This window comes from Elephas maximus, chromosome 9 (assembly GCF_024166365.1).
Source record: "Elephas maximus indicus isolate mEleMax1 chromosome 9, mEleMax1 primary haplotype, whole genome shotgun sequence".
Lineage (NCBI taxonomy): Eukaryota > Metazoa > Chordata > Mammalia > Proboscidea > Elephantidae > Elephas > Elephas maximus.
In genome coordinates, this window is record NC_064827.1 from 2,515,366 (window position 1) to 2,542,021 (window position 26,656).

A 26,656-nucleotide genomic window follows, 5' to 3' on the forward strand; every position below is an offset into this window, starting at 1 on the left:
CACTGGGACATCCATGCCACAAGTGTTATTTACAGAAGAGAACATTTTAGAACATTCTAGCTTACAGGGAAAGTCAAATGCTGCCTGACCACACCGGGCTGAGGGACCAGCTACAGGTCTAGATGCTTGGGGGTGCCCTGTGGGGCAGAGAGTGCCCACGGGCCTGCCCAGCCCATGTCTGAGACTCACACGGGGCATGGAGGGAAGAGATTGCTGGCAACGGCTCGTACCCACACACAAGTGACAAGGCCATGTGTTTTCATCTCTTCATTGAAAAGCCTTAAAACCTACAAGTAGCTGAGGACAGAACAAATCCCAGCGCTGGAAGGACAAATGTCCTGACAAAGGCACATGGTCCTAATGGGCATTTGGTCCAGACTGTAGGTGTCTCCTCCAGAAGGACTGTGAGCCACTACTAGGAACCTCGAACATACGCACAAAGGGTGCATTTTGGGGGCTCAGAGGGGGCACCAGTGAAACACACACAGCCCGCTTTTCTCTGTGACCTAAATTACAACATCGTCATGATTTTGGAGTCCCAATCGGGGCGCCCCACCCAGGGGATTCAATTAAAATGCAAAATTAATTCAATTGAACAACTGCCCTTAATGACACATTCTTCCAAGAGGAAATGAGAGGAGACCTGAGACGTCTCTCTCTTGACTGATTGGTGATGAGCACGTTGTTCAGCGAGGAAAGAAGGAAGGGAGGACATTTGCATACAGTAGATGGTGGGGGTTTACCTGCCACCAGCTCCAGCTTCTCGCCAGGGTCCCCCTCCGAGTAGAGCTTGGGGTGGCAGCGGTACCCGATCTGGCTGATGAGGCTGGCAGGCAGGGCCACCAGGTCGCGGCGGATGAGGACGCAGGAGCGGCTCTCCAGCGGCACCGGCTCCGGCTTCTCTTGTACTGTGGGTACAGAGCCGGTCCAGGGTGAAGGGGTGCAGACCACACGGCCTGGAGCCCCGTACCGTACGCCAGAGCCGGGTCAGGCCTGTTCCACACCCCTCCCTGCAGAGTGGGGTCGGGGGTGAGACTGAGGTGAGTGGTGCCTGTCCCAGACAGCTCCCGAGTGGTGTCCATCAGGCAGAGACCAGCAGGCTCGGGCTCAGGAAGTGACAGAGGGTGCGGCATGTGCCCAGGGCAGGGGTGGGGGCCGGCTCCAGGAGCCACTTGGCAGGCAGGCAGGGCCTCTGCAGCCACCCAGACCAGTGACCCCCTCAGGCCTGCCCCTCCCCAGCCTATCTCCTCAGAGGCCCATTTCACGATGAGGGGACACACAAGACTGGCCACCCAGTGAGGACACAGCCCCTCTGCCATGGTGGCCACAAGCAGAAGAGCCCAGAAGGTGTCTGTCAGTGGACAGAGCAGTCAGTGGTAGATAAGACAGGCAAACGATGTCTCCTGTGGGTGTCTCCCATCTAGAACATTCAGACAGACCACTGCTAGGGATCGGGGAGACAACATGCTCAGAACTTGCAGTGGGACAGGAAGGGGTGCCCAACAGCAGGGCTCCCTGCTGGCACGCTTGTGGTTAGGCCACCTTGCTGGCCAGGTGCCCCCCAGCTTCCTGACCCTGACCCTGCCTCACCCGGGCCCTCTCAGGGTCCCTGCAGCTCCTCCAGTGCCAGGGGGCAAGGGATGCAACCGCTTGCCTAATGTCCATTTGCTAAGCAGGCCACGCACCCTGGCCTCAGGGAGCTCCCAGCCCAGGCGGGTACCAGGCCAGTGGGTACCAGCCTCCATGGGGAGGCTTTCAGGGGCGGGAGAACCAGCCCCTCCATTCCTCACCCCAGACCCCTCAGGCCCCTCCCCTGTGGCACCGCCTCCCTGGTTCTTGGACACACCTCCACCGCCAGTCTAGCACTCCGCATGGCATACCTGTAGACATACCTGGCGACGCGTGCACAGTCCTCCGGGCCCACACAACGGCAGAGACACCCCACCCCGGGTCCCCAGCTTTGGGAGAGCCCAGTCACCGTCTTTGGAACCAGGGCCGCTCCCCAGCCCGCTGCGGTCGCTAGGAAACTGCACCTGCTCTGCGGTGGTCACCTCTAGGACACACACGGACACACACCAGGCTGAGCAGCAGAACCGTCCTCCCTGACCCATATGGATCACAGCCGGGGTGCTGTCTGGAGGTCCAGGTGCCGGAAAAGCCCCCGGGCTATTGAGGCCACTTGGGGTGGGTCTGGCTGGCCTGGCCTGTGGCACTGTCAGCATTTTAGTGGGACCAGAAGTTCCTGGGATGGAGGACAGCTTGTAGAACCTTCCAACACCGAGATAGCTGAGCTCGTTCCACAGGTGCAGGGCAGGTGGCTCAGGCGCAGGTCCTGCCTGGGAGGCTCGCCGCCCCAAGACGGCCAGAGGCAGGTGCGTCTGGTTACTCAGGCTGGCCATCCCCATGTCGCCACCCACACCGTGACCCCTCCTTTTGGGTTTCACAGGCAGATGCCTAAGCAAAGGGGGTCTGAGGTTCACTCCAAAGTCTGGGAGTGGGGGGGGGGCATGGCTGGGGCAGGGACAAGGACTTGGAGAAGCCATATGGGGACTGCTACAGAGGGGTCTCATGGGGAGGGGCTCTCCCTACCTCTCAGACCTGGAGAGCATGAATTACTCCAAGTTATCTCTGCACTGAACCCCCGTGGGGTGAGGGGTCAGTCAGACCCTATGGGGTCAGCATTCCATAAACCACAGCAAGAGACCACATGGCAGGGAACCAGGGGAGCAGAGACCACCTGCAGCTCCAGCCAGCTCCCCAGCTCCCCAGAGTTGGCCCCAACTCCCTGTGCTCAGGACCTACAGGTCCAGGGAAGGGCCCTGAGTGGGGGACAGCCTGCCCTCCCACCCTGCACCAAGATGTTCTGGGATCGCATCGCCAGTTTGTGAAGCAGCTCATCAAGGATCATGGCGCCCCCCTGTGCCATCCCAGGTGACTGTCCAGGGCTCAAGGGCAGGAGGGGAGCTTTCAAAAGTTGTTTGTCCGAGTCAATTTCAACTCACAGTGACCCCACATGACAGAGCAGAACTGCCCCAAAGGGCTCATTAGGCTGTGATCTTTACGGGAGCAGATCACCAGGTCTGGGTGGGTTCCAGCTGCTGAACTTTCGGTTAGCGGCTGAGCAGAGGCTGCAGCATGGGTCAGAAGGGAGCCAAGCTGAAGGCCAGAGACCGCTCAGGTGAGTGCAGTGCTCCCACCCTGGCCGTGCTGGTGGGGGTGGGGTGGGGGGCTGGCACTCCCATCAGGCCTGTTTGGAAAGTGTGGAGGGGACAGACGAGCAGTGGGGGAGCTCCACAACCTGGAATTACCCAGGGGCTCAGGGAACACAGGAAAAACAATCAGGATGATATTTTAAAACATAATTACCGCCCCTCCCCACACAGCCGGCGATTACACACGCAGAGGAGCTGCCCTCTATGGGGCTGGCATTTACAGAGAGTGTCACCAACAGGGAGCACCCCCATCCACAACCACCTCGTCTGGGGAGGTTCTTCTAAACAGCACAAGTTGTTTGTATTGCCCCCCCATCCCCCGCCCCGCCCCTCCCCAGCACCCAGAGACATGGGATCCAGAACAACCGAAAAAATCTGCTATTTCTGCTCTGCCATGTGCTGGATGTGCGGCTAAAAATACTCCACTGAGTTGTAGCTCATCTGGGAAGGTGCTCCAGGCGTCTCTGCGCACCCACCCCTTCCTCAGCCCAAGAAACAGAAATAGGCCCCAAATCACCCCCCTACATGCCGCACACGCTCAGATCACCCCCAGAGCTGACTCAGGGAGGGCTGCACTGTGAGACAGTGCCGGGGGCCTCCTTAGTCCCTGGTGGTCTTTGGACAGGTCGCTCAGGACAAGCGTCAGGACCAGGACGTGATTCCAAGGCAGCAGGAAGGCCCCTCGTTACCAAGGCCCTCCTGCATCTGCATCTCGGGTACCCAGGGGCCTGGGCCCTCCTGCACACCTGGACTGGCTGCTGTGGGGGGCCTGCTGCCATCACATCGATGGCTAAGCTTTTAACCAGCCACACAACCTTGGTTTCCAGGATTGCCAGATATTTTGGCGCCATGAGATTTGGAGAAAAGCTCCGTAAAGGCGAATCGTGTTTTCTGCAGTGAGTCATCGTTCTCAGCCCAGGAAAGGAGAGTCGGGATTGCCGAGGTCATGATGGAATGACCTGGGACAGGAGCTAAGCTGGGCAAACCAAGGGCTGGCAAGGAGTTTCCCTCAGGTTACACGGGTCAGAGCAGACTCACGGCAGGTCATCTTGGGCACCCTGGTGTCCCCCCACCACGGCTCACCACTTTGGGGTTGAGAATGAAGCCCAGCTATGCCTCCGAGGCCCTGCTGCTTCCTGGTTGCGGTGGCTCATGAGTCAAACGATGAGCTGAGTGGGTGGCTGAGAGGGTCGCCTTGGCCTTGACCTTGACCTCCTCTGGGTCACTGACTCAGAATCTGACCAAAGCTCCAGACCCTTCCTCAGAGGAAAATACACCAAGACCCCTACCCATGGTCACTTCAGGAATTCCCAAATGATGAAGCCTGTCCCTGTCCCCAAAACCCCGAAACAACCCTTTGCCATCAAGTTAATTCTGACTCACAGCAACCCTATAGGATGGAGCAGAACTGCCCCGTAGGGTATCCAGGAAGTGCCTGGTGGACTCGAACCGCCGACCTCTTGGTTACCAGCTGTAGCTCTTAACCACTGGGCCGCCAGGGTTTCCTTCCTGTCCCCAGTTGCATCAAATGTTTCCAGCCTGGGACAGCCCCTGGGGCCTGGTCCTAGGGGACCACTGAGGTCATGAGAGATGACCTACCCAAGTGACACCACCAGAGACACAGGGACAGTGCCACTACCCTTGGACCAACCACCCGTGGGTCAGGAGCCCTGGCCAGGGCATGCCCAGGTTTTCCCCCACATAACACACCTCCAAGGTGAGCAGCTCCTGGTAGGTGACCATGCCGCTCTGTTATGGTGGCGGAAGGCCCCTGCTGAGGTTGAGCAGGGAGGGCAGGACAGGGAGGGAGAAGGCGACACCCTCTTATAAAACTCATAACATTTGTTAAAATGGCAGAAAAACTGTATGAACCCTGAGGTCACAGCCTTGAACACCCTGTGGAGCTGTGCACACACGAGGTCGCCATAAGTTGGAATCGACTCACCCACCACTAACAAGAAGTTCTTAATTACACAGGAAAATACAACTTAAAACGAAATTTAAAGAAAAATGCTGAACCATACTACTGGATTTTAAGACTTGCTTGAAAGGCACAGAAGGCGCCCTGGTGGCGCGGTGGTTAAGCGCTCAGCTACTAAGCGAAAGGTTGGAGGTTTGAACTCACCAGTCGCTCCATGGGAAGAAGATGTGACAGTCTACTTCTGTAAAGATTATAGCCTTGGAAACCCTATGCGGCAGTTCCACTCTGCCCTACAGGGTCGCTATGAGTTGGAATTGACTCAGTGGCAATGGATGTAAAGGTACAGTAATCCAGAGGGTGTGGTACTGGTAGATGGATAGATGCGTAGATTCACGGAACAGAACAGAGGGTCTAGAAAAGCACCCTCAAAAATGTGGCCAACTAACTTCTGACAAAGGTGCATAAAAGGATGATCTTTTTAACAAATGGTGCTTGAACAATTAAATTGGTCATCTAAATGCAAACAAAACCAACCCCAATAAATGTCAACACGAAACTACAAAAGTCCTAGAAGAAAACAGAAGAAAATCTTCGTGACCTTGGGTTAAAGCTAAAAGCTTGGCCATGACACAAACTGCAAGATCCATAAAAGAAATAACTGACAAAGTGGATTTCATCAAAATTTAGAATTTCTGTCATGTGAAAGACTCTGTTTAGAGGAAGAAAAGAAAAGCTACAGATGGGGGAGAAATATTTGCAAACCACATATCTGACTAAATACCTGTACCTAAAATATAAAAAGAACTCTCAAAACTCAATGGTAAGAAAACAAACCAATTTAATAAATGGGGAAAGATTTGAACAAACACTTCACCAGAGAGAATATACAGGTGGTAAATTAGCACGTGAAAAGATACTCAAGATCCTTAGCCATTAGAAAATGCAAATCGAAAGAGTGAGGAGATACGACTCCGCACCTATCAGAATGGCCAAACTTAAAAATACTGACAATACTAAGTGCTGACCAGAATGAGAAGCGACTGGAACGCTTGCCCAGCTGACAAGACTCCAAAGATGGTACAACCGTTCTTGAATATGGCTTGGCAGCTCCTGAGCGATTTAAACGTACACATAGCATAAAAAAAAAAAAATACGACCCAACAATTCCACGTCTCGGTGTTATCCCCCAAAATGTTCACACAGAAACCTGGACAAGAAAGATCTGTTGTTGTTGGGTGCCCCCGAGTCAATTCTCACTCAGAGTGATCCCATGGGACAGAGCAGAACTGCTCCATAGGGTTTTCTTGGCTGTAACCTTCACAGAACCAGATTGTCAGGTCTTTCTCCCACAAGCCGCTGGGAGGGTGCGAAGCACCAGCATTTCAGTTAGCAGTCAAGTTCACAGCAGCTCCATTTCACAAATGTTCAACTTAACAACCCCAATGTCCTGTAAGAGGTGAACGGATCCACAAACCGTGCTCCATCCATCTGATGGATTATTACTCAGCAATAAAAAGAACAAACTATTGAGATACAACCTGGATGAATCTCAAATTCGGCCCCAGGTGGAAGAAGGCAGTCTCAAAGAGTTCCATACAAGAAGCCTCCATTTGTGTGACATTCTCTAAAAGATTTAGCTACAGTGATACAGAACCCATCGCTGGCTGCCAGGGGTGCAAGGAGCAAGGGTGTGACTCTAAGGGGGCAGCACAAGGGAGTTTTGGGGTGATGGAGCCATTCTGCTCTGTATCCTGACAGGGGTGGCGGCTTCCTAAATCCATACATGTGTTGAAAGTCTTAGAACAAATAATAAAAGAAAATGCCATCAGGGAAGTCGAGCACTGGCCCCACCAAGCCCTGCTGCTCACCACGCCACAGCCTCGGGAAGCCCGGTGCTCTTCAACCAGCTCCCTTCCCAGGCAGCTAAAACGCTTTCCAGAAACTAGTCTTCCTCTCACGGTTCAGTTTTTCTGAGCCCCCAGGATCCTGCCATCTGGCCACGGTGCTTTCCTCAGCAGCCAGCACCTAGCACCCATGTCTGTGCATTCTCCCTGCTAGTGCTGGCGGGTACCCCCATCACTTCCTGCTACCCCCGAGCGTCACTGTGACTCCACTGCCCTCCACCGTCAGACAGAAGTAGGAAAAACAGGTGTCGCTACACACCTGTCCAGAATGATGCCCAGTCCTGCCCAACCCACTTCTGCTTAGCTCCAGATGGGGCTTACCTCGAACACAAAAGCACACCCAATCTGCAGCCCCGTGCACACCTGGTCTGCAGTCCTGCACACACCCTTGCCCATTTCTGCAGCTGCCAGCCCAGCTCAAACCAGCCCATGGCAGTTCTGAAGGGCCACACTCTTGAAGAACTCCATGTGAAAAACAAGCTTGTTGGGTTTCAGGAGAACAGAGCAGGTGGGAATTTTCCAGGTGCATGTGGGCCAAGGATGGGAGGGACGGGGCAGGGCAGGGAGGGGACATCATCAACAGGAGAGGGGCTGTGAGGGGAGCATCATGGATGGCAAAGCAGCCCACATGTGGGCCTGCCCTGAGGACCCCTGGGAAGCAGGGTGAGCAGGGGGTCCTTCCTGTATGCTTCATCCATGTGCCCTGGGACAGCTAGGACTCCACCTTCTCCCACCAAAACCAAAGACCATTCCTCAAGTCGTCCAAGTACTGTCTGCGCACCTTCATGTGCAAGGCGCCATGAGAGGTTCAAGAGACAGTGGAGAGAAAGTTAGTGGAAAAAGACGTGGTTCAACCTCTCTTGAGCTCACAGGCTTGGAGCTGCCTTGGTGATGAGGAGGGGAAGGGGAAGAGCCCAGGGCGGCTCTCGAAACGTGGAGAGCACACCAGGAGGTCTGTCGGGTCACAGAGATAGGCCTGGAGACATCCATTTGGGGTGTCAGGATGGAGGTCTGGAGGGCTAAGTGCTAGGTCTGACAGGGCAAATGGCCAGGGCACCAGGACTCTGCTCTGGCTGTGCCTTGGCCCTACAGAGCCACCCACCTGCTGGGCATGTCTATCTCAAACCCACCCTGTCCAAAGCAAACCTGGCTGCTACTACCGCCAACCCAAACTCCTGGCTAGTCCCCTTCCTCAGATCTGAGGCACCCTCTGGATCCAGCTGGCTTGGTTGATTTATTTCCTGGATACCTCCACCTAAGTCTCCACCTTGGTCTCTACCCCTGCCTCCACATAGGTCTCCACCCCACCCTGGCCTCCACCTATGTCTGACCCTGGAGACTCCCCTAACTGTCCTCCCAACCTTCCCTCGGCAACCCTAGCAATTTTTCTCATCGAAAATCTGACCACACCACTTTACTGCTCTATTTTCCTCCACAAGCTTATCACACATGTCCAGTGACAGCCACAAGACACATGGGTAATGCTGGATTCGCCTGAGGCTGGAAGCAGCCTGTGCATCCATGCGTGGGGACAGGTTAAACAAATCACAGTTCTACTCCATGAAATAACGTTAGCCCCTAGGAAAAGATGCAAGCAGAGCTCTGTACGTGCCTGAGAATGACCACCAAGATACTTTCAAGCAAACAAAACGCAAGGTTCAAAACTGTCTCGATACCGCCTTTTATGTAGTACATATGCACGCATGCACACACACATGCTATGAAGCCCCTAGGATATGATACCAGCTGTGATCACCTTTGGGAGAGACAGTGGATGGTAGAGGGACTGGCACGGGAGAATTTCATTCTTCACTGTATGGTGTTTTTACATGCTTTAAAATAATGAACTAAAAAAAAACTTTTTTTTTTTTTTTTTTAGCTATATAAAAATAAATACTTTTAACTTGGAAAACACCCCCATAGACTTCCACTTTTGGTTATGAGGGACTAACCAACATTAGACTAACCTCTGATCAAGAGTAACTATGAAAGTTTTAGATTTATACATAAAAAGTTGCCCAGGACCTGAGTGGTCAAGATCCTGTGAATTAACATTTTGGGTACAATTTTGAGACTAAAGCAAATGTTAAAAGACTAAAAGAAAAAAATTAAGTCTAGAATTTGTTGTCTCACATATTGGAAAGACAAAAATTAATTTCAGGGTCTGCCAAGGAGGAGCAGCTCTGGGGCACACCCAGGCTTTCAACTGAAAGCCTGTGACTACGGGTTAACCAGAAACATCCCAGCCAGGACTTAGCCGAGGAGTTCATGGGACTCTACTTGAGAGCTAAGAAAAACTGAACTCCTGCTCATTGCAGACCTTTTAACATCAGTTCATAGACTCTCCTTCAAGTAGCGGTCCTTAGAATTTCTGAAATGTTTTCAAGCAATGTCTGGCAATCAACAAAAAATAACCAGGAATGCCAGAAAACAGAACTAAATGATCGAAACCAAATTTTAAAATGACAATAGATACAGATTCATAGATAATCCGAATCAGACATTAATAGATATGGAATTTCACTACTCTTAATATGGTCAAGAAATATAGTTAGCAAGATGGAGAACTTCATCAAAAACTGAATCAATAAAAAATTCAAACAATAGAAATATAATAGTTTAAATTAATAACCCAGTAGATTGGTTCAACAACAAATTCAACATGGCAGATAAAATGATTCATGAACTAGAAGACAATTCAACAGAAAATATCCGGAAAAAAGAAATAGAAAAGATAGAAAACAGAATATATGGGACTTGGTGAAAAGATAATATATGTGTAATTGGAACCTCCAAAGGGAGAGAAGAAAGAGGATGAGTAAATAATGGCTAAACCTTTCCAAACTGATAAAAGACATAAAGTCACATGAAGAAAGTCATTCCAGCTAGAAGGGAGCGCAGTAATTCAGAAAAATACAAATACAACTATGTAAAAACAACAAAAAATGTCTAGTGGAACTTAAAATGTAGATAGAATTAAAATACACAAGAGCAATCGTGTAATAGGTTGAGGAGGTAAGTGGAGCTGAAGTGACTGACAGAAGGCGGCCTTTCTATTTTGAGGGGAGTGGCAAAGCACTCAATTAAAAAAAAAAATTTAAGTCAAGATGAACAAAGAAATTCCTAATCCCTAAACAATGGTATAAAAACTTACATAAGCATATGGAGGGAAAAAACAGAATAAAATACTTGATTAATCCAAAAGCAGAGGGGGGGTGGAAAAAAAAAACACGAGCCGATGAGACAAATGGAAAATAATTAGTAAGATGGTAAATTAAACCCAAAGAAATCAGTAATTACATGAAACACAAAAGGACTAAATACTCCAATTAAAAACTAAAGTTTGTAAGACTGGATTAAAAAAAAAAAAAAAAAACCCAAGAGACAACCTTAATCAAAAGGACAAAGACAGGTTGAAAGTAAAAAATGGGAAAAGACAGAGCATGTGAATACTGAACAAAAGAAAACTAGAGTAGGTAGGCTAATATCAGACCAACACCACTTTAAAGCAAGAAATATTACTAATGATAAAGGATATCTCATAATGATAAGAAGGATCAATTCAACAAGAAGACAAAACAAACCTAAAATTCATATGCACCCAATTATCAAAGTTTCACACTAGCTGTCAGAACTAAAAAGAGAAATGGGCACAGTGACAACATAGATAAAAACACAACATAAGAAGAGAACACAAATCTGAAAGGACATACAAGACTTGAGTTCACTACTGAACTGGCCAGACCATACGAACTTCTCAGTGCCTACAGAACACATGCTGGGACATAAGGCGAGTCTCAACAAATTTCAGAGCAATGACGTAGTCTGAGTATATCCCATGACCACAGGGAATTTAAGGTACAAAAAACTAACATAAAAATAACCAGAAAATCCAAAATGGTTTGGAAACTAAGCTATACAACACACTTCAAGATAATCCAAAAGCCCAGGGGGGGAAAAGAAAAATCACAATGAATTGGAAAATATTTTTAACTGAATGATGATGAAACTGTGACATATAAAATGTGTGAGACAGAATTAAAGCAGTACTCACCAGACTGGGGAAAACCCAAAAACAATGATCTAAAGATCCATCTCAAAAACTAGGAAAGGAGCAGCAAATTACACTCAAAGAAAGTAGAAACAAATTGAAATAAAATACATACATTCATACATTTTAAAAAATTCAAAGGTTGATTCTTTGAAAAGACTAATATAGTAAAAAATGTCCAGCAAATTTGAATCAAGAAAGAGAAAAGACACAAATAAACAATATAGGAATTAAAAAGACCACTACACAATAGCTTCTACAGAGCAAAGATGGGCAAACTTTTACTGTAAAGTACCAAATAGTAAATATTTTGTGGGTCACATATGGTCTCTGTCACTCATCCTTTTTTTGTTTTTGTTTTTAAAAAAATAACACTTTAAAAATATAATAAACACCATTCTTAGTTCGTGGGCTGTATGAACAAAAGCAGTCATGGGGTAGATTTGGCCCACTGGTCATAGTTTGCCAACCCTTGCTAAAGACATTAAGACGATCATAAAAGGGTATTTATTACCAACAATTTCATGCCAATAAATCTGAAAATTAGATGAGGCAGACAAACTTCTAGAAAAGTACAACTTACCAAAACTGACACAAGAAGAAACAGAAAACATGAATCTGTCCTAGAGTTAAAGGAAATGCAGCTAAATACCTTCCTACAAAGAACTCTAGACCCACATGGCTTTACCTATGAATACTTCAAACATTTAAAAGAAATAGCACAATTTTATACAAACTTCTACAGTAAAAAAAAAAAAAAAAAGAATTTTTAATTCACTTTATGAGGCCACATATCCTTGACATAAAAACATGGCAGATCACCTTCAAAGACACTCACAGAGCAATCACCGTCATGAACACAGCGGCAAAAGTCCTAAGCACGTTATTAGCAAACACAGGAGCTTGTTCCATGCAGCCAGCGGCCTCTCACTGAGCCACCTTCACCCGCTCAGCTGTTACTGCTGTCGGCAGGCCCTGGTTCTGACTTCAATCATTCCCACCTCCTCTGATGCTGGTTCCTAGAATCTAGACCAGCACCCACAGTTGTCTGCATTGTGCGGGGTGGTGGGGGAATATCAGCCTTGACGGTGCCTCTGGTGGTGCTCAGGTCGGGGAGGTGGTTTTCCTTGTTAGCAAGGACAAGGGCCAGACAAATGGGCTGGTTCCCTTTGATTTAGCAAATGAAGCATTTCACTTGTCTTTCCTGCCTGAGTGCGCCCCTTCTAAGAAATGAACACAGAGGAGGAGTTCACACCTCAGGACACACACAGAAAAGACATACTAGCAAACTGAATCCAGAGATATGTAAAAAGGATGCTATCATCACAACCAGGTTGGATTTATTCCAGAAACACAAGGTTAGTTTAATATAGTAAAAAAAGGAATCAAACACCCACTGCCATGGAGTCGATTCCGTCTCATAGCGACCCCATAGAACAGAATAGTTTCACTCCATAGGGTTTCCAACGAGTGGCTGGTGGATTTGAACTGCCAACCTTTTGCTTAGCAGCCAAGCTCTTAACCACTGTACCACCAGAGCTCCAAAAAGTATCAGTGTACCTATTATATGCCAAGAAACCCTGGTGGCATAGCAGTTAGGTGCTACGGCTGCTAATCAAAAGGTTTGGTAGTTCAAATTCACCAGGTGCTCCCTGGGAACTCAATGGGGCAGTTCTACTCTGTCCTGTAGGGTCTCTATGAGTTGGAATCGACTCGGCGGCAACAGGTTTGTTTTTTTTGTTCTATTATATGCCAGGAGCCCTGGTGGCACAGTGGTTATGAGCTTGGCTGCTAACCAAAAGATCGACAGCTCAAATCCACCAGCCGCTCCTTGAAAACCCTGTGGGGCAGTTGTATTCTGTCCTATAGGGTCGCTATGAGTCGGAACTGACTTGACAGCAATGGGTTATTATATGCCAGGTATTACACTGGACAGTTAATTTCTCAAAAAGCTAGAAATCAAAATACTATATGATCCAGTAATCTCACTTCTAGGTATGTATGTTAAAGAAATAAGACCTTCAGACAGGGGACAGGCTGGACTATGGGGTAGAAAACGATACTGGTCAAGAGTGAGCTTCTTGGATCAAGTAGACACACGAGACTACGTGAGCAGCTCCTGTCTGGAGGAGGGGAAATGAGAGGGCAGAGAGGGTCAGAAACTGGATGAATGGACATGAAAATAGAGTGGAGAGAAGGAGTGTGCTGTATCATTAGAGGGAGATCAACTAGGAGTACATAAAAAAAAAAAAAGCACAATAAAAATTAAAAAAAAAAAAAAGGAAAGAAAGTAAGACTTCCCTACCAAGGCAGAGAGAGTGCAGGTGTCTTCCCTGGCCACAGCCTTGTTCCACCAGAGTGTGTGGCCTGACCCCCAATACCAGATTGAAATGAAGCTGCTGTACACTGCGTCTTGGAAACCCTGGTGGTCTAGTGGTTAAGTTCTATGGCTGCTAACCAAAAGGACAGCAGTTCAAACCCACCAGGCACTCCTTGGAAACTCTATGGGGGCATTTCTATTCTGTCTTATAGGGTCACTATGAGTCGGAACCGATTCGATGGCAATGGGTTTTTTTGGGTTTTACACTGGCTCTCAAAGATTAGCCCAAAAGTAAGAAATATCTCATTACTAACTTTTGCATTGATTACCTGCTGAAATAATATTTTGGATCTATTGTTGTTAGGTGCCATCAAGTCGGTTCTGACTCATAGCGACCCGACGTACAACAGAAGGAAACACTGCCTGGTCCTCCACCATTCTCAAAATCCTTGAATCTATTGGATTAAATAAAATGTATCATTAAGGTGAATTCCACCTTGCTTCCTGCTACTAAACCAAAAAAAAAAAAAAAAACCTTGCTACTAGATCATAAAAATTCCCCTCTGTGGTACAAAAAAAAAAGAAAGAAGAGCCACGACATGAATCGACATACGCACACCCATGTTCATTGCAGCATTATTCACAATAGCAAAAAGATGGCAGCAACCTAAGTGCCCATCAACAGATGACTGAATTAACAATCTATGGTTCATATACATCATGGAATACTACACAATGATAAAGAATAATGACGAATTCGTGAAACATCTCAAAACATGGGTGAATTTGGAAGACATTACGCTGAGTGAAATAAGTCAATTGCAAAAGGACAAATATTGTATGAGACCACTATTATAAAGTAACAACATAAGATTTACACATAGGAAAAAAAAATTCTTTGTTACCGGGGATGGGAGCGGAAAGAAGAAAAATTTACCAAATAGATAGTAAACACATGTTAACACTGGTGAAGGGAAAGGCAACACATAATATGGATGAAGTCAGCACAACATGACCAAGCAAGAGGACACTGAGAAGAATGCAGCAATAAAGGAACTACAGTAGCCATATAACACAGACAGTCCTGTAACGATACCATTAACAAACAATAATTTATGAATGGACACACAGATAAATAGATAACGCCGAGAGGTGAGGGAGGGTGTACGGGAACACACCCACTGGCAGATACAGGTTTGGTGGTGGAAATTTCTAAATACATGACTGTAGGTACCCCTCATATATTAATATAGACAACAGAGCACACAAGCGGCAGAGTCAGGGAAGCCTCTCAGACATAACTAAACACTTCACACGATGAAATTCCTAGGCTTGAAGGCAAAGGACCGTAGAGCTCGGGAGACATCTACGTCAAGTGGTACAACACAGTTCCTAAAGACAATGCTCTACATTCTATTTTGGTGAGTAGCATCTAGGGTCTTAAAAGCTTGTGAGTGGCCATCTAAGAAACAATTATTGGTCTCTTCCAGTCCAGAGCAAAGGAGAGTGAAAAAACCCAAAGACTCAAGGGAGTAGTTAGTCCAAAGGACTAATGGATCACAGGAACCACAGCCTACAAGACCCTGAGACCAGAAGAACTAGATGGTGCCCAGCTACCACTAACAAACGCACTTGACTGGGATTAAAACAAAGGGTACACAGCAGAAGAAAAATGTAGAACAAAAGACGGAATTCACAAAAAAAGACGAGACTCATTGGTCTAACAGAGAATGGAGGAACCCCTGAGACTATGGCCCTAAAACACCCTTCTGACCTGGAAATGAAGCTGTTCCCATAGACCAGCTTCCAGCCAAACAACAGACAAGCCCATAAAGTAAACAGTAACACCTGAGAGGAATGTGCTCCTTAGAATAATCAATTATAAGAGATCAAAAATGCAATATTTGCTAAAAAGCAAAGGTAAGAAGGCAGGAAGTTGTAGAGCAGGACAAAAGGAACCAGGGAAGCCAGGGTGAAATGGGCAGAGTGCTGACACATTGTGGGCAATGAAGCCATGAAATACTTCTTGTACAAACTATCAAATGGGAATCTAATTTGCTCTGTAAACTTTCACCTAACGCACAATAAATACTATGAAGATTAAGAGAAAAGATAAATTTCTAGGACTAAATCTAACAAAAGATGTGTGGAGAGCTACAGAACGTTCCCAGGAAAAATGGAAAAAAGATGTGGCTAAATGGAAGGTGTACCATGTTCGTGGATTGGAAAACCCAATATTGTAAAGATGTCCATTCTCCAATATTGATCCATAGAGTCAGTGTAACTGAAAACAAATTGTGGCCAATGTGGAATTTCACAAGCTGATTCTAAAAGACACAGGAAAATGCAGAGTGAAAAAGGGCCAAAGCAATTGTAAGGAACAAAACTCCTGAAGGACTTACATTTCCAGATATGAAAACCAAGTATAAAACTGTGCTAGTACAGGGCTAAACAAACAGACCAATGGAATAGAATAGAGTTCAGAAATAAATTCATATATTTTACAGGCACCTGACAGATAACAAAGGAGGTACTGCAGGGCATGGGGAGAAGAGAATCTTAACAAAAAGTGGTGTTAGCTTTGGTGAAAGGCATCTAGGGTCTTAAACGCTAGCAAGCAGCCATCTAAGATGTATCAATTGGTTTCAACCCACCTGGAGCAAAGGAGAATGAAGAACACCAAAGACACAAGGTAATTATGAGCCCAAGAGACAGAAAGGCCCACATAAACTAGAGACTCCATCAGCCTGAAACCAGAAGAACTAGATGGTGCCTGACTACAACCAATGACTTCCCTGACAGGGAACACAACAGAGAATCCCCGATGGAGCAGGAGAACAGTGGGATGCAGATCTCAAATTCTCGTAAAAAGACCAGGCTGAATGGTCTGACCGAGACTAGAGGGACCCTGGAGGTCATGGTCCCTGGACCCTTTGTTAGCACAGGATTGGAACCATTCCCGAAGCCAACTCTCTAGACAGGGATTGGACTGGACAATAAGATAGATAATGATGCTGGTGAGGAGTGAGCTTCTTGGCTCAAGTAGACACATGAGACAATGTGGGCAGCTCCTGTCTGGAGGTGAGATAAGCAGCAAGAGGGGGACAGGAACTGGTTGAATGGACACGGGGAGTACAGGGTGGAGAGGAAGAGTGTGCTGTCTTATCAGATGAAGAGCAGCTGGGAGTACCTAGAAAATTTGTATAAATTTTTGTATGAGAGACTGACTTGATTTGTAAACTTTCACTTAAAGCACAATAAACTAATTAAAAAAAAAAGTGGTAGGTCAATAGGAAACTCACATGGGAAAAAAAATTGCCACTATATCCCACTACATGCAAAAATCAATTCCAGATGGACTACAGATCTTATAAAGCAATCTGTAAGAAAAAGAGTAGACTCAGAAGATAAAGATATACAGAAAAAGAAGAGAGCTAGGAAGAACCCCAGCGTGTTGAATTGGTATTGGAGGTACTAGTATGAACCCACACTTTTTACAAAATATACACATTTCTAGCTCTGGTTGCTTACAGGGTGTAAAAACAATGACACTCCAGCAACAATGAGCACCCTAGCACCCAGAGCTTGGATTCTAAGTACCATGTCCCACTCACGGGAAAAATGGCAGATTCCAGAGCTGGATCACACAATGTACAAGATAAGCCTGGAATGTTTTGCTATCCAAGACAATAAAAAAATGAGAGAGAGGGAAAGACCATTCTGATACCAAAGAAATAAAAGAATGAATAAATCAAATGTTAGATAAGTAAATGGGGTTTCAGTCATCTAGTGCTGCTGTAACAGAAATACCACAAGTATTTCTTAATAAAGAGAAATTTGTCCTCTCACAGTCTAGTAGGCTAGAAGTCTAAATTTAGGGCTTTCTCTCTCTGTCGGCTCTGGAGGAAGGTCCTTGTCATCAATCTTCCCTTGGTCCAGGAGCTTCTCAGTGCAGGGACCCCAAGTCCAAAGGACATGGTCTGCTCCCGGGACTGCCTTCTTAGTGGTATGAGGTCCTCCTGACTCTCTGCTCACATCTCTCTTTTATATCTCAAAAGAGATTGGCTCAAGACACAACCTAATCTTCTAGATTGAGTCCTGCCTCATTAACGTAACCACCGGTAATCCTATGTCATCAACATCATAGAGACAGGATTACAACATATAGGAAAATCACATCGTGACAAAATGGTAGACGATCAGACAATACTGGGAATCACGGCCCCACCAAGTTGACATACCTGGTGGGGGGAGGGAGAACATACACCTCAGTCCATGACATGGGGAGATGGAGAAGCTCTTCTCTACAATGGAATGTCAACTAATAAACGCAGGAGTTGTGGAGTTAGAAACTGCCATTTTTATCATTATCGGCATAATTCAGACAGGAAAAACCAATAAACCCGAAGTTAACAGGTGAAAGGTTGACGGTGCACAGGATATTTACATAGCCCTGAAGTACCTTCTCACTATTATTAATTACGAAGGAGAACACAACTGGCAGAGGCCACCGTAACCAAACGATCAATGTTAACATCACCAGTAGGATGCCTGCAAAGGACACAACGTTGCTCCTGTGGTGTTCGCACCAAAATGCACAGCCTGAACCAACTGCGAGAAGACATCTGACAAACACACACAGAGAAGCATCCCACAAGATGACAGACCAATGCTCTTCAAAGCCAGTGTCATGAAAGATAAAGGCTGAGAAATTATTCTAGATTAAAGGAACAAAAGAAAGTAACAACAATATGCAACATGTAATTCTGGATGGATTACCAGACCAGAAAAAAACTAACGGCAACACCAGGCCCAAATGGCTGCCCCAGTGAAGGAATTCCATGAAACACTTTGGGAAGAAATAACATCAAACTTACATAATATAAACTCTTCCAAAAAATAGAGGAGGGAGGATAAGGTTGGCATTGTTGAGGTTGTTGGTAGTTGTCATCAAGTACCAAAACCAAACAAAAATAGTACAACAAAACTATAATATTCCTCATGAACATACATGCAAAATTCCTTAAGAAAATATCAGCAAATTGAGTCTAACAACATATAAAAACTACGACGCGTCATTCTGGGGGTTTATCCCCAGTTTGCAAAGTTGGTTTAATATTTGAAAATTAATCAATGGAATACTCCGCATTAATAAAATTAGGGAGAAAACCCACATTCCCATCTCTGTTGTTGTTGCTGCTAGGTCCCGTCAAGTCGGTTCCGACTCATATCGACCCTACATACAACACTGCCAGGACCTGCGCCATGCTCACAGTCGTTGATATGTTTGAGTGCATTGTTGCAGCCACCGTGTCAATCTATTTCGTTGAGGGTCTGCCTCTTTTTCGCTGACCCTCTCCTTTACCAAGCATGATGTCCTTCTCCAGGGACTGGTCCCTCCTGATAACATGTCCAAAGCATAGGAGATGAAGTCTAGCCATCCTTGCTTCTAAAGCGCATTCTGGCTGTACTGCTCCCAAGACGTGTTTTTCCTTCCTTCTGGCAGTCCATGGTATATTTAATATTCTTCATCAGCACCATAACTCAAATGCATCAATTATTTTTCAGTCTTCCTTATTCATTGTCCAGCTTTCACATGCATATGAGGCAACTGAAAATACCATGATTGGGTCAGGCGTACCTTAGTCCTTGAAGTGATACCTTTGCTTTTGAACACTTTAAAGAGGTCTTTTGATTTCTTGACTGCTGCTTCCATGGGCATTGAATGTAGATCCAAATAAAATGAAATCATTGACAACTTCAATATTTTTTCCATTTATCATGATGTTGCTTATTGGTCCAGCTGTGAGGATTTTTGTTTCTTTATGTTGAGGAGTAATCCATACCGAAGGCTGTGGTCTTTGATCTTCATCAGTAAGTGCTTCAAGTCCTCTTCACTTTCAGCAAGCAAGGCTGTGTCATCTGCACAACGCAGGCTGTTGATGAGTCTTCCTCCAGCCCTTATGCTCCACTGTTCTTCATATAGTCCAGCTTCTCAAACTATTTGCTCAGCATACAGATTAAGTACGGTGAAAGGATACACCGGTACGCATGCCTTTCTTGATTTCAAACCATACAGTATTCCCTCGTCCTCCTTGGACGACTGACTCTTGGTCTATGTATAGGCTCCACACCAACATAATTAAGTGTTCTGGAATTCCCACTCTTCTCAGTGTTATCCATAATCTGTTATGATCCACACAGTCGAATGCCTTTGCATAGTCAATAAAACTCAGGTAAACACCTTTCTGGTATTCTCTACTTTCAGCCCAGATCCATCTGACATCAGCAATATCACTCATTCCCCATCTTCTTCTGAATTCGGCCTGAATTTCTGGCAGTTCCCTGTAGAAGTACTGCTGCAACCGTTTTAGAATCATCTTCAGCAAAATTTTACTTGCATGTGATATTCATATTATTTGATAATTTCCACATCCTGTTGGATCACCTTTCTTTAGAATGAGCACAAATATGGATCTCTTCCAGTTGGCTGGCCAAGTAGCTGTCCTCCAAATTTCTTGGCATTAACAAGTAAATGCTTCCAGTGTTGCACCCATTTCTTGAAACATCTCCATTGGTATTCTGTCAATTCCTGGAGCCTTGTTCTCTGTCAATGCCTCCAGTGCAACCTGGACTTCTTCCTTCAGTAGCACTGGTGCTCGGTCATATGCGATACACCTCCTGAAATGGTTGAATGTCAACCAGTTCTTTCTGGTACGGTGACTTTGTGTATTCCTTCCATCTTCTTTTGATGTTTCCTGCGTTGTTCAATATTTTGCCCATGGAATCCTTCAATATTACAACTTGAGGCTTAAACTTTTTCTTCAGTTTTATCTTGAGAAATGCTGAAAGCATTCTTCCCTTTTGGTTTTCTAACTCCAGGTCTTTGCACATTTCATTATAATGCTTAACTTTGTTTTCTCGAGTTGCCCTTTGAAATCTTCTGTTCAGCTCTTTTACGTCATCATTTCTTCCATTTGCTTTAGCCACTCTACATTCGAGAGCAAGTTTCAGAATGTCTTCTGACATCCATTTTGGTCTTTTCTCTTTTTCCTGTCATTCCTTCATGTATGATGACTCTGATGTCATTCCACAACTCGTCCGATCTTCGGTCATTAGTGTTCAGTACGGCAAATCTATTCTTGAGATGGTCTCCAAAGTCAGGTGGGATATACTCGAGGTTCTACTTTGGCTCTCAGGGACTTGCTTTAATTTTCTTCAGCTTCAACTTGGGCTTCCACATGAGCACTTGATGGTCTGATCTCTAGTTGCCTCTGGTCTTGTTCTGACTGATGATATTGAGCATTTTCATTGTCTCTTTCCACAGATGTAGCCAATCTCATTCCTGCGCATTCACTCTGGTGAGGTTCATGTGTAGAGTCACCATCTATGTTGTCAAAAAAAGGTATTTCTAATGAATAAGTGGTTGGTCTTGCAAAACTCTATCACTCAATCTCCGACACAGTTTCTATCACCAAAGCCCTATTTTCCAACTACCGACTCTTCTTCTTTGTTTCCAGCTTTTGCATTTCAATCACCAATAATTATCAATGCATCTTGACTCAATGTTTGATCAATTTCACACTTCAGAAGTTGGGAAAAATCTCCGATTTCCCCATCTTTGGCCTTAGTGGTTGGTGCGTAAATTTGAATAATAGTCATATTAACTGGTCTTCCTTGTAGGCATATGGATATTATCCTATCACTGACAGTGCTGTACTTCAGGATAGATCTTGAAACATTCTTTTTGATGATGAATGCAACACCATTCCTCTTCAAGTCATTCCCGGCATAGTAGACCATATGATTGTCTGATTCAAAATGGCCAATACCAGTCCATTTCAGCTCACCAACACCTGGGACGTTGATCTTTATGTGTTCCATTTCAGTTCTGATGATTCCAGTTTTCCTAGATTCATACTTCATACATTCCATGTTCCGATTATTAATGGATGTTTGCAGCTGTTTCTTCTCATTTTGAGTCATGCCATATCAGCAAAGGAAGGTCCCAAAAGCTTGACTCCATCCATGTCATTAAGGTCGACTCTACTTTGAGGAGGCAGCTCTTCCCCATTTGTATTTTGAGTGTCTTCCAACCTGGGGGGCTTATCTTCTGGCACTATATCAGACAAAGTTCCGCCGCTATTCATAAGGTTTCCACTGGACCATTTTTTTTTAAGAAGTAGATCACCAGGTCCTTCTTCTTAGTCTGTCTTAGTCTAGAAGCTCCGCTGAAACCTGTCCTCCATGGATGACCCTGCCAGTATTTGAAATACTGGTGCCGTAGTTTCCAGCCTCACCGCAACACACAAGCCCCCATACCATGACACGCTGACAGAGGACTGGCGTTATCATCTCTATAGATGCAGAAAAACCTCATTCATGATAAAAACTCGCAGAAAACTAGTGATGGGAGAAAACTTCCTCAACCTGATAAAAGGCATCTATGCAAAAATACACCTAACACCATTCTTAAGGATCAAAAAAGGAATACTTTCTTCCCAAGACCGAGAACAAAGCAGAAAGGTCTGTCTGCTCTCAGCACCCCTGTTCCAAGTTGCACTAAAGATCTTAAGCAGTGCAAGGAAGCCAGAAAGAGAAGTAAAAGAACACAGATAGAAGAGAAAGAAGGAGAAGGATCTTTATTCATAAAAACATGAGACTGTGTATGTAGAAAATTGTAAGGAATTTATACAAAACTACTAGAACTACATAAGTTTTGCAAGATTATAGAAGGTCAATATATGAAAATCAATTTTATTTCTATATGCTAACAAAAACCGGAAAATGAAATTACAAAACAGAGTAATTCACAATATCGCTACAGAAAACGAAATACGTGCATTAAAAAAGTATGTACACCAGCAATTCCACTCCTCGCTATACAGCCAAGATTAATACAAACACAGGCCCACAAAGGAACTCACACGAGTGTTCACAGCAGCATGACTCATAAAAGCCAGAAAGCAGAAACAACCCAAATGCCCATCAGCGATAAATGGATAAATAAGATGTGGTAAATCCAATACAATGGAAGATTACTTGTCAATAAAAAGAAATGATGCACTGATACTTTGTACAACACAGACGAACCTTAACATGCTGCTGAATGAAAGAAGCCAGGCGCAGAAGGTCACACTGCGTAGGATTCCAGAAGAGGCAACTTTACAGCGACAAATGATCAGTGGCTACCTAGGGCTAGGGGAGCAGCCCTGGTGGCAATGGTTAAGAGCTCAGCTGCACCAAAAGGCTGGCAGTTGGAATCCATCAGTGGCTCCTTGGAACCCCTATGGGGCAGTTCTACTCTGTCCTATAGGGTTGCTATGAATCGGATTCGACTCCACGGCAGCTAGCTTTTTTCCTTTTTGGCGGGGGCGGGGGGGGGGCTAGAACACTGAGAAGAAATGGGGAGTGACAGCTACTGGCCACGGACTGCCTTTTGGGGAGGTGGAAATGGGCTAGAATTGGTTGTGATGGTGGCTGCACAGCTCTGTGAACACACTAAAAAATCACGGAATTATACACTTGAAATGAGTAAGCTGTATGGCATATATGTGCCGTATGACAGTCCCGTACTAAAAACCAGAAACTAGACATCATCTGAGAGAAACTAAAGAAGACCTACACAGAGTTACACAGATGAGAAGGCTCCTCAGAGGGACTGCAATCTCCATCAACACCTTAGCAACCTTTTAGGTGGAAGTCAACCAGCTGCAAATGACCAGAAGAGTCAAAACAACTCTGAGTAAGAAACACAAAGTTGGAAGATTTATACTACCTGATTTCAAGCCTTTTTTTTAATATAATTTTTATTGTGCTTTAAGTGAAAGTTTACAAATCAAGTCAGTCTCTCACACAAAAACTTATATACACCTTGCTACATACTCCCAATTGCTCTCCCCCTAATGAGACAGCCCACTCCCTCCCTCCACTCTCTCTTTTCATGGCCATTTCAGCTCCCAATTGCTCTCCCCCAATGAGACAGCCCACTCCCTCCTTCTACTCTCTCTTTTCATGTCCATTTCAGCTCCCAATTGCTCTCCCCCTAATGAGACAGCCCACTCCCTCCCTCCACTCTCTCTATTCATGTCCATTTCGTCAGCTTCTAACCCGCTCTACCCTCTCATCTACCCTCCAGACAGGAGTTGCCAACATAGTCTCAAGTGTCCACCTGATCCAAGAAGCTCACTCCTCACCAGCATCCCTCTCCAACCCACTGTCCAGTCCAATCCATGTCAAGACTTTTTAAAGCTGAAGTGATTCAGACAGTGGGGGAGGGGTTGGCGTAAGCAGGGACCCACAGGTGGATGGCAGAGAACAGGGCCAGAAACGGGCCTGCACACACACAGTCACCTGATGCTCGTTGAAGGCGCGAAGGACATTCAGTGTGGAAGTGTGCTGAAACAACTGGACATCCACATGGGAAAAACGAGCCTCACGCCCCACACAAAAATTCACTCAAAACCTAAGGTCAAAAACTATAAAACTTCTACAAGAAAACACCCATCTTTGTGGCCTTTGGGTAGGTAAAGATTTCTTAAACAGGCCACAAAAAGCACTGGGCATAAAATTAAACATCGGTAAATTAGGCTTCATCAAAATTTAAAAGTTAAGGTCTTTGAAAGGCACCATTAAGATAATAAAAAGGCAGGTCAGTAGAGGAGAAAAATATTCACAATACCTATATTTGACACAGAACTTGTATGCAGACTACAACCCATTTAAAAAATGAGCACAAGATTTGAAAAGGCAAGTCACAATAAAAGAGGTAAAGTACGGTTATTTAGCACATGAAAAGGCACTCAGCATCACAGGCCATTAGGGAAATGCGAATTAAAACTACAATAGAATTCCCACTGTACAGCCATTTCAAACCAAAACCCAAACCAAACCCATTGCCATGGAGCCGATCCCAACTCAGCAACCTTATACAACAGAGTAGCACTGCCCCACAGGGTTTCCAAGGCTACAAATCTTTACAGAAAAAAAAAAAGCAGACTGCAAAATCCTTCTCCCATTGAGCAGCTGGTGGGTTCGAACCTTTGACCTTTTGATTAGCAGCCGGGCACTTTAACCACTGCACAACCATGGCTCCTTGTACACCCACTACAGTGGCTAAAATTTACAAGACTGACAATACCAAGGGCTGGTGACAGCTTGGAAGATGTGGACCGATTGGAATTTTGACGCACTGCAGGCGGGAACGTAAAGTCACACGAGGGCTCCTGAGAACTGTTTAACTGCCGCGTGCTTACCACGTGACCCAGCGATTCCTCTCCTAGTTACTTACCCAACAGAAGTGAAAACAAATCCGCACGAATGCTTGTACACAAATGTTCACAGCAACAGAACTCGTAACGGCCCCAAACCGGAAGCCACCCAACGTCCACCCACCACACAGAACACTTAGCAATGAAAAGGAGTGAGGCAGTTACACACACGACCACAGCGGGACTCTCAAAAAGTGTTCCGTGAGAAAAAGTCAAATATAAAAAACTACATACTGTATGATCCCATTTATAGACATTCTAGAAAAGGCAAAACTATTGTGATAGAAAGCAGGTCTGTGGCTGTCTGGGCCCAGAGCGGGGAGGGGAGGATCCAGTTCAAAGACCCTGGGGAACATCTGAGGGCGGGTGACCGGCCCCAGATCACGACGGTGGGTAACTGATCGTACAGAATCCCCAGAGTGCACGCTGGAACCTGGGGAAGTACGTACTTTATGTATCAACACTTTTAATAAACACAGCAGGAAGGAATAGAACTGATACATGTAACAACAATGTAACCACATGGAAAAGTCTCGAATGCATTCTACCTTGAGTGGAAGAAGCCGAAGACTAGTAAGGTATGGTTCCATTTAGGTGAAGCTCTAGAACAGCTAAACATACCCTGGGTGGCAGCAAGCCAGCCCATGGCTGAGAGTTGATGGGGGGAGGTTGGGGGTGAGTGAGGGGCTGCCTGCAGAGAGGCAGAGGGAGAGTCCTCTCTGGATGATGGAAACGCCCTACATCTCGGCTGTGGTGGTGGCTCCAGGGGTGTCCCTATTTGTACAGACTTGTGAGGACACTGTATTGCATATAAATGACACCTCAACATAGATGACGCAATCTTGGGGTGCTCTACATGGGGTGGTTAACCGTGAGGCTGCAAAGATACATCCTGCCCTGTACTTGCCCAGCAGAAGCTCAGGACAAAGAAAGGGGTGGGCTTCACCTCTGGGCAATCGCAAAGACCACCCCTGGTAGGGACCAGAACCTTTGAGCAGCCGGGGACCCAGCAAGACACAGCCAGGGCTGGTCCCTTCCTTGCCTGGCTATCACAAGGGAGGAAGACCCTCACCCAGCTGCTGAGGTGCTGGCTGGAGAGGCCTGTCAGGCATCTTGCTGGCTCCCTGGGCAGGAGTCCCAACAGGCGGGGGCCCCACTGTGGTAATGGGGGGAGCTGCAGATACACTCTGCTCCTGTGCCAGGAGCAGCTGCTGAGCCCCGGACGTCGTCTGTAAGGCCAAACCATGCAGCGCGGACCTCACAGGTCATATGTCATGATGAACGGGGCCCAGCAGCTCCCTGGCCACCTCCTCTCCTTCTGGTGCCACAGCCGTCTCCAGGAACACAGAGCCCGTCTGCAGCCTGTGCTCAGAGTGGGCCACACCTGTGACAAGGGTGCTACTGTGAGCAGGTCCTGAGCATCATAGCATCTAGTGCTGGGGGTCTGGATGGTCGGGCTGGATCGGGGCTGTACAGCCCTGTGTGGCCAAAGCACCTGACCGCCAAGCACCTGACCCCGCCCAAAGCACCTGACCCCCAAGTACCAGCCAGCCACCCGCAGGCTCACCACCCCGCCCCTATCACCCTATGCTCTGTGACGCCCAGCAGGGATGGTGACCACCACAGATACCTGGCCCTGGCTGGTGGGCAGTGGGGTCCTAGTGTGTCAGGACAGCCTCACGCCGCCCCCTGCCCCATTCAATTTGTCCTTCAGGGAAAGGGTTAATTTGGAGGCACAGCTAGAGTATAAAGATGGTGGAGTGCCTGTGTCTCGGTCCTCCAGGGAGCAACATCTGCCGGCCTAGATCAAACATCTGTCCACAGGTTGCAGGGGCCAGGGGCCGGTGCTGCAAGTGTCCAGGCCGCTCCAGCCCCATCTAGGGAACAAGAGGGCCACCTATGGGCGCAGCTCCTCTCTCATCTCGCAAGCCTCATTCTGAGGGGCTTCCACCACGAGGCTCTCCCTGACGGGTCACGA

At 46.4% G+C, this 26,656-nt stretch overlaps 1 protein-coding gene across 1 annotated transcript in view; it reads right to left on the bottom strand.

The window, feature by feature from the left end:
- The window catches only part of NACC2 (NACC family member 2), a 40,278-nt gene that overhangs the window by 8,697 nt on the left and 4,925 nt on the right, over positions 1 to 26,656 (bottom strand). Inside the window, exon 2 of the mRNA XM_049895479.1 lies at positions 744 to 908. Coding sequence (XP_049751436.1) covers positions 744 to 908 — 165 coding nt within the window. The remainder of the gene's footprint in view (positions 1 to 743; positions 909 to 26,656) is intronic.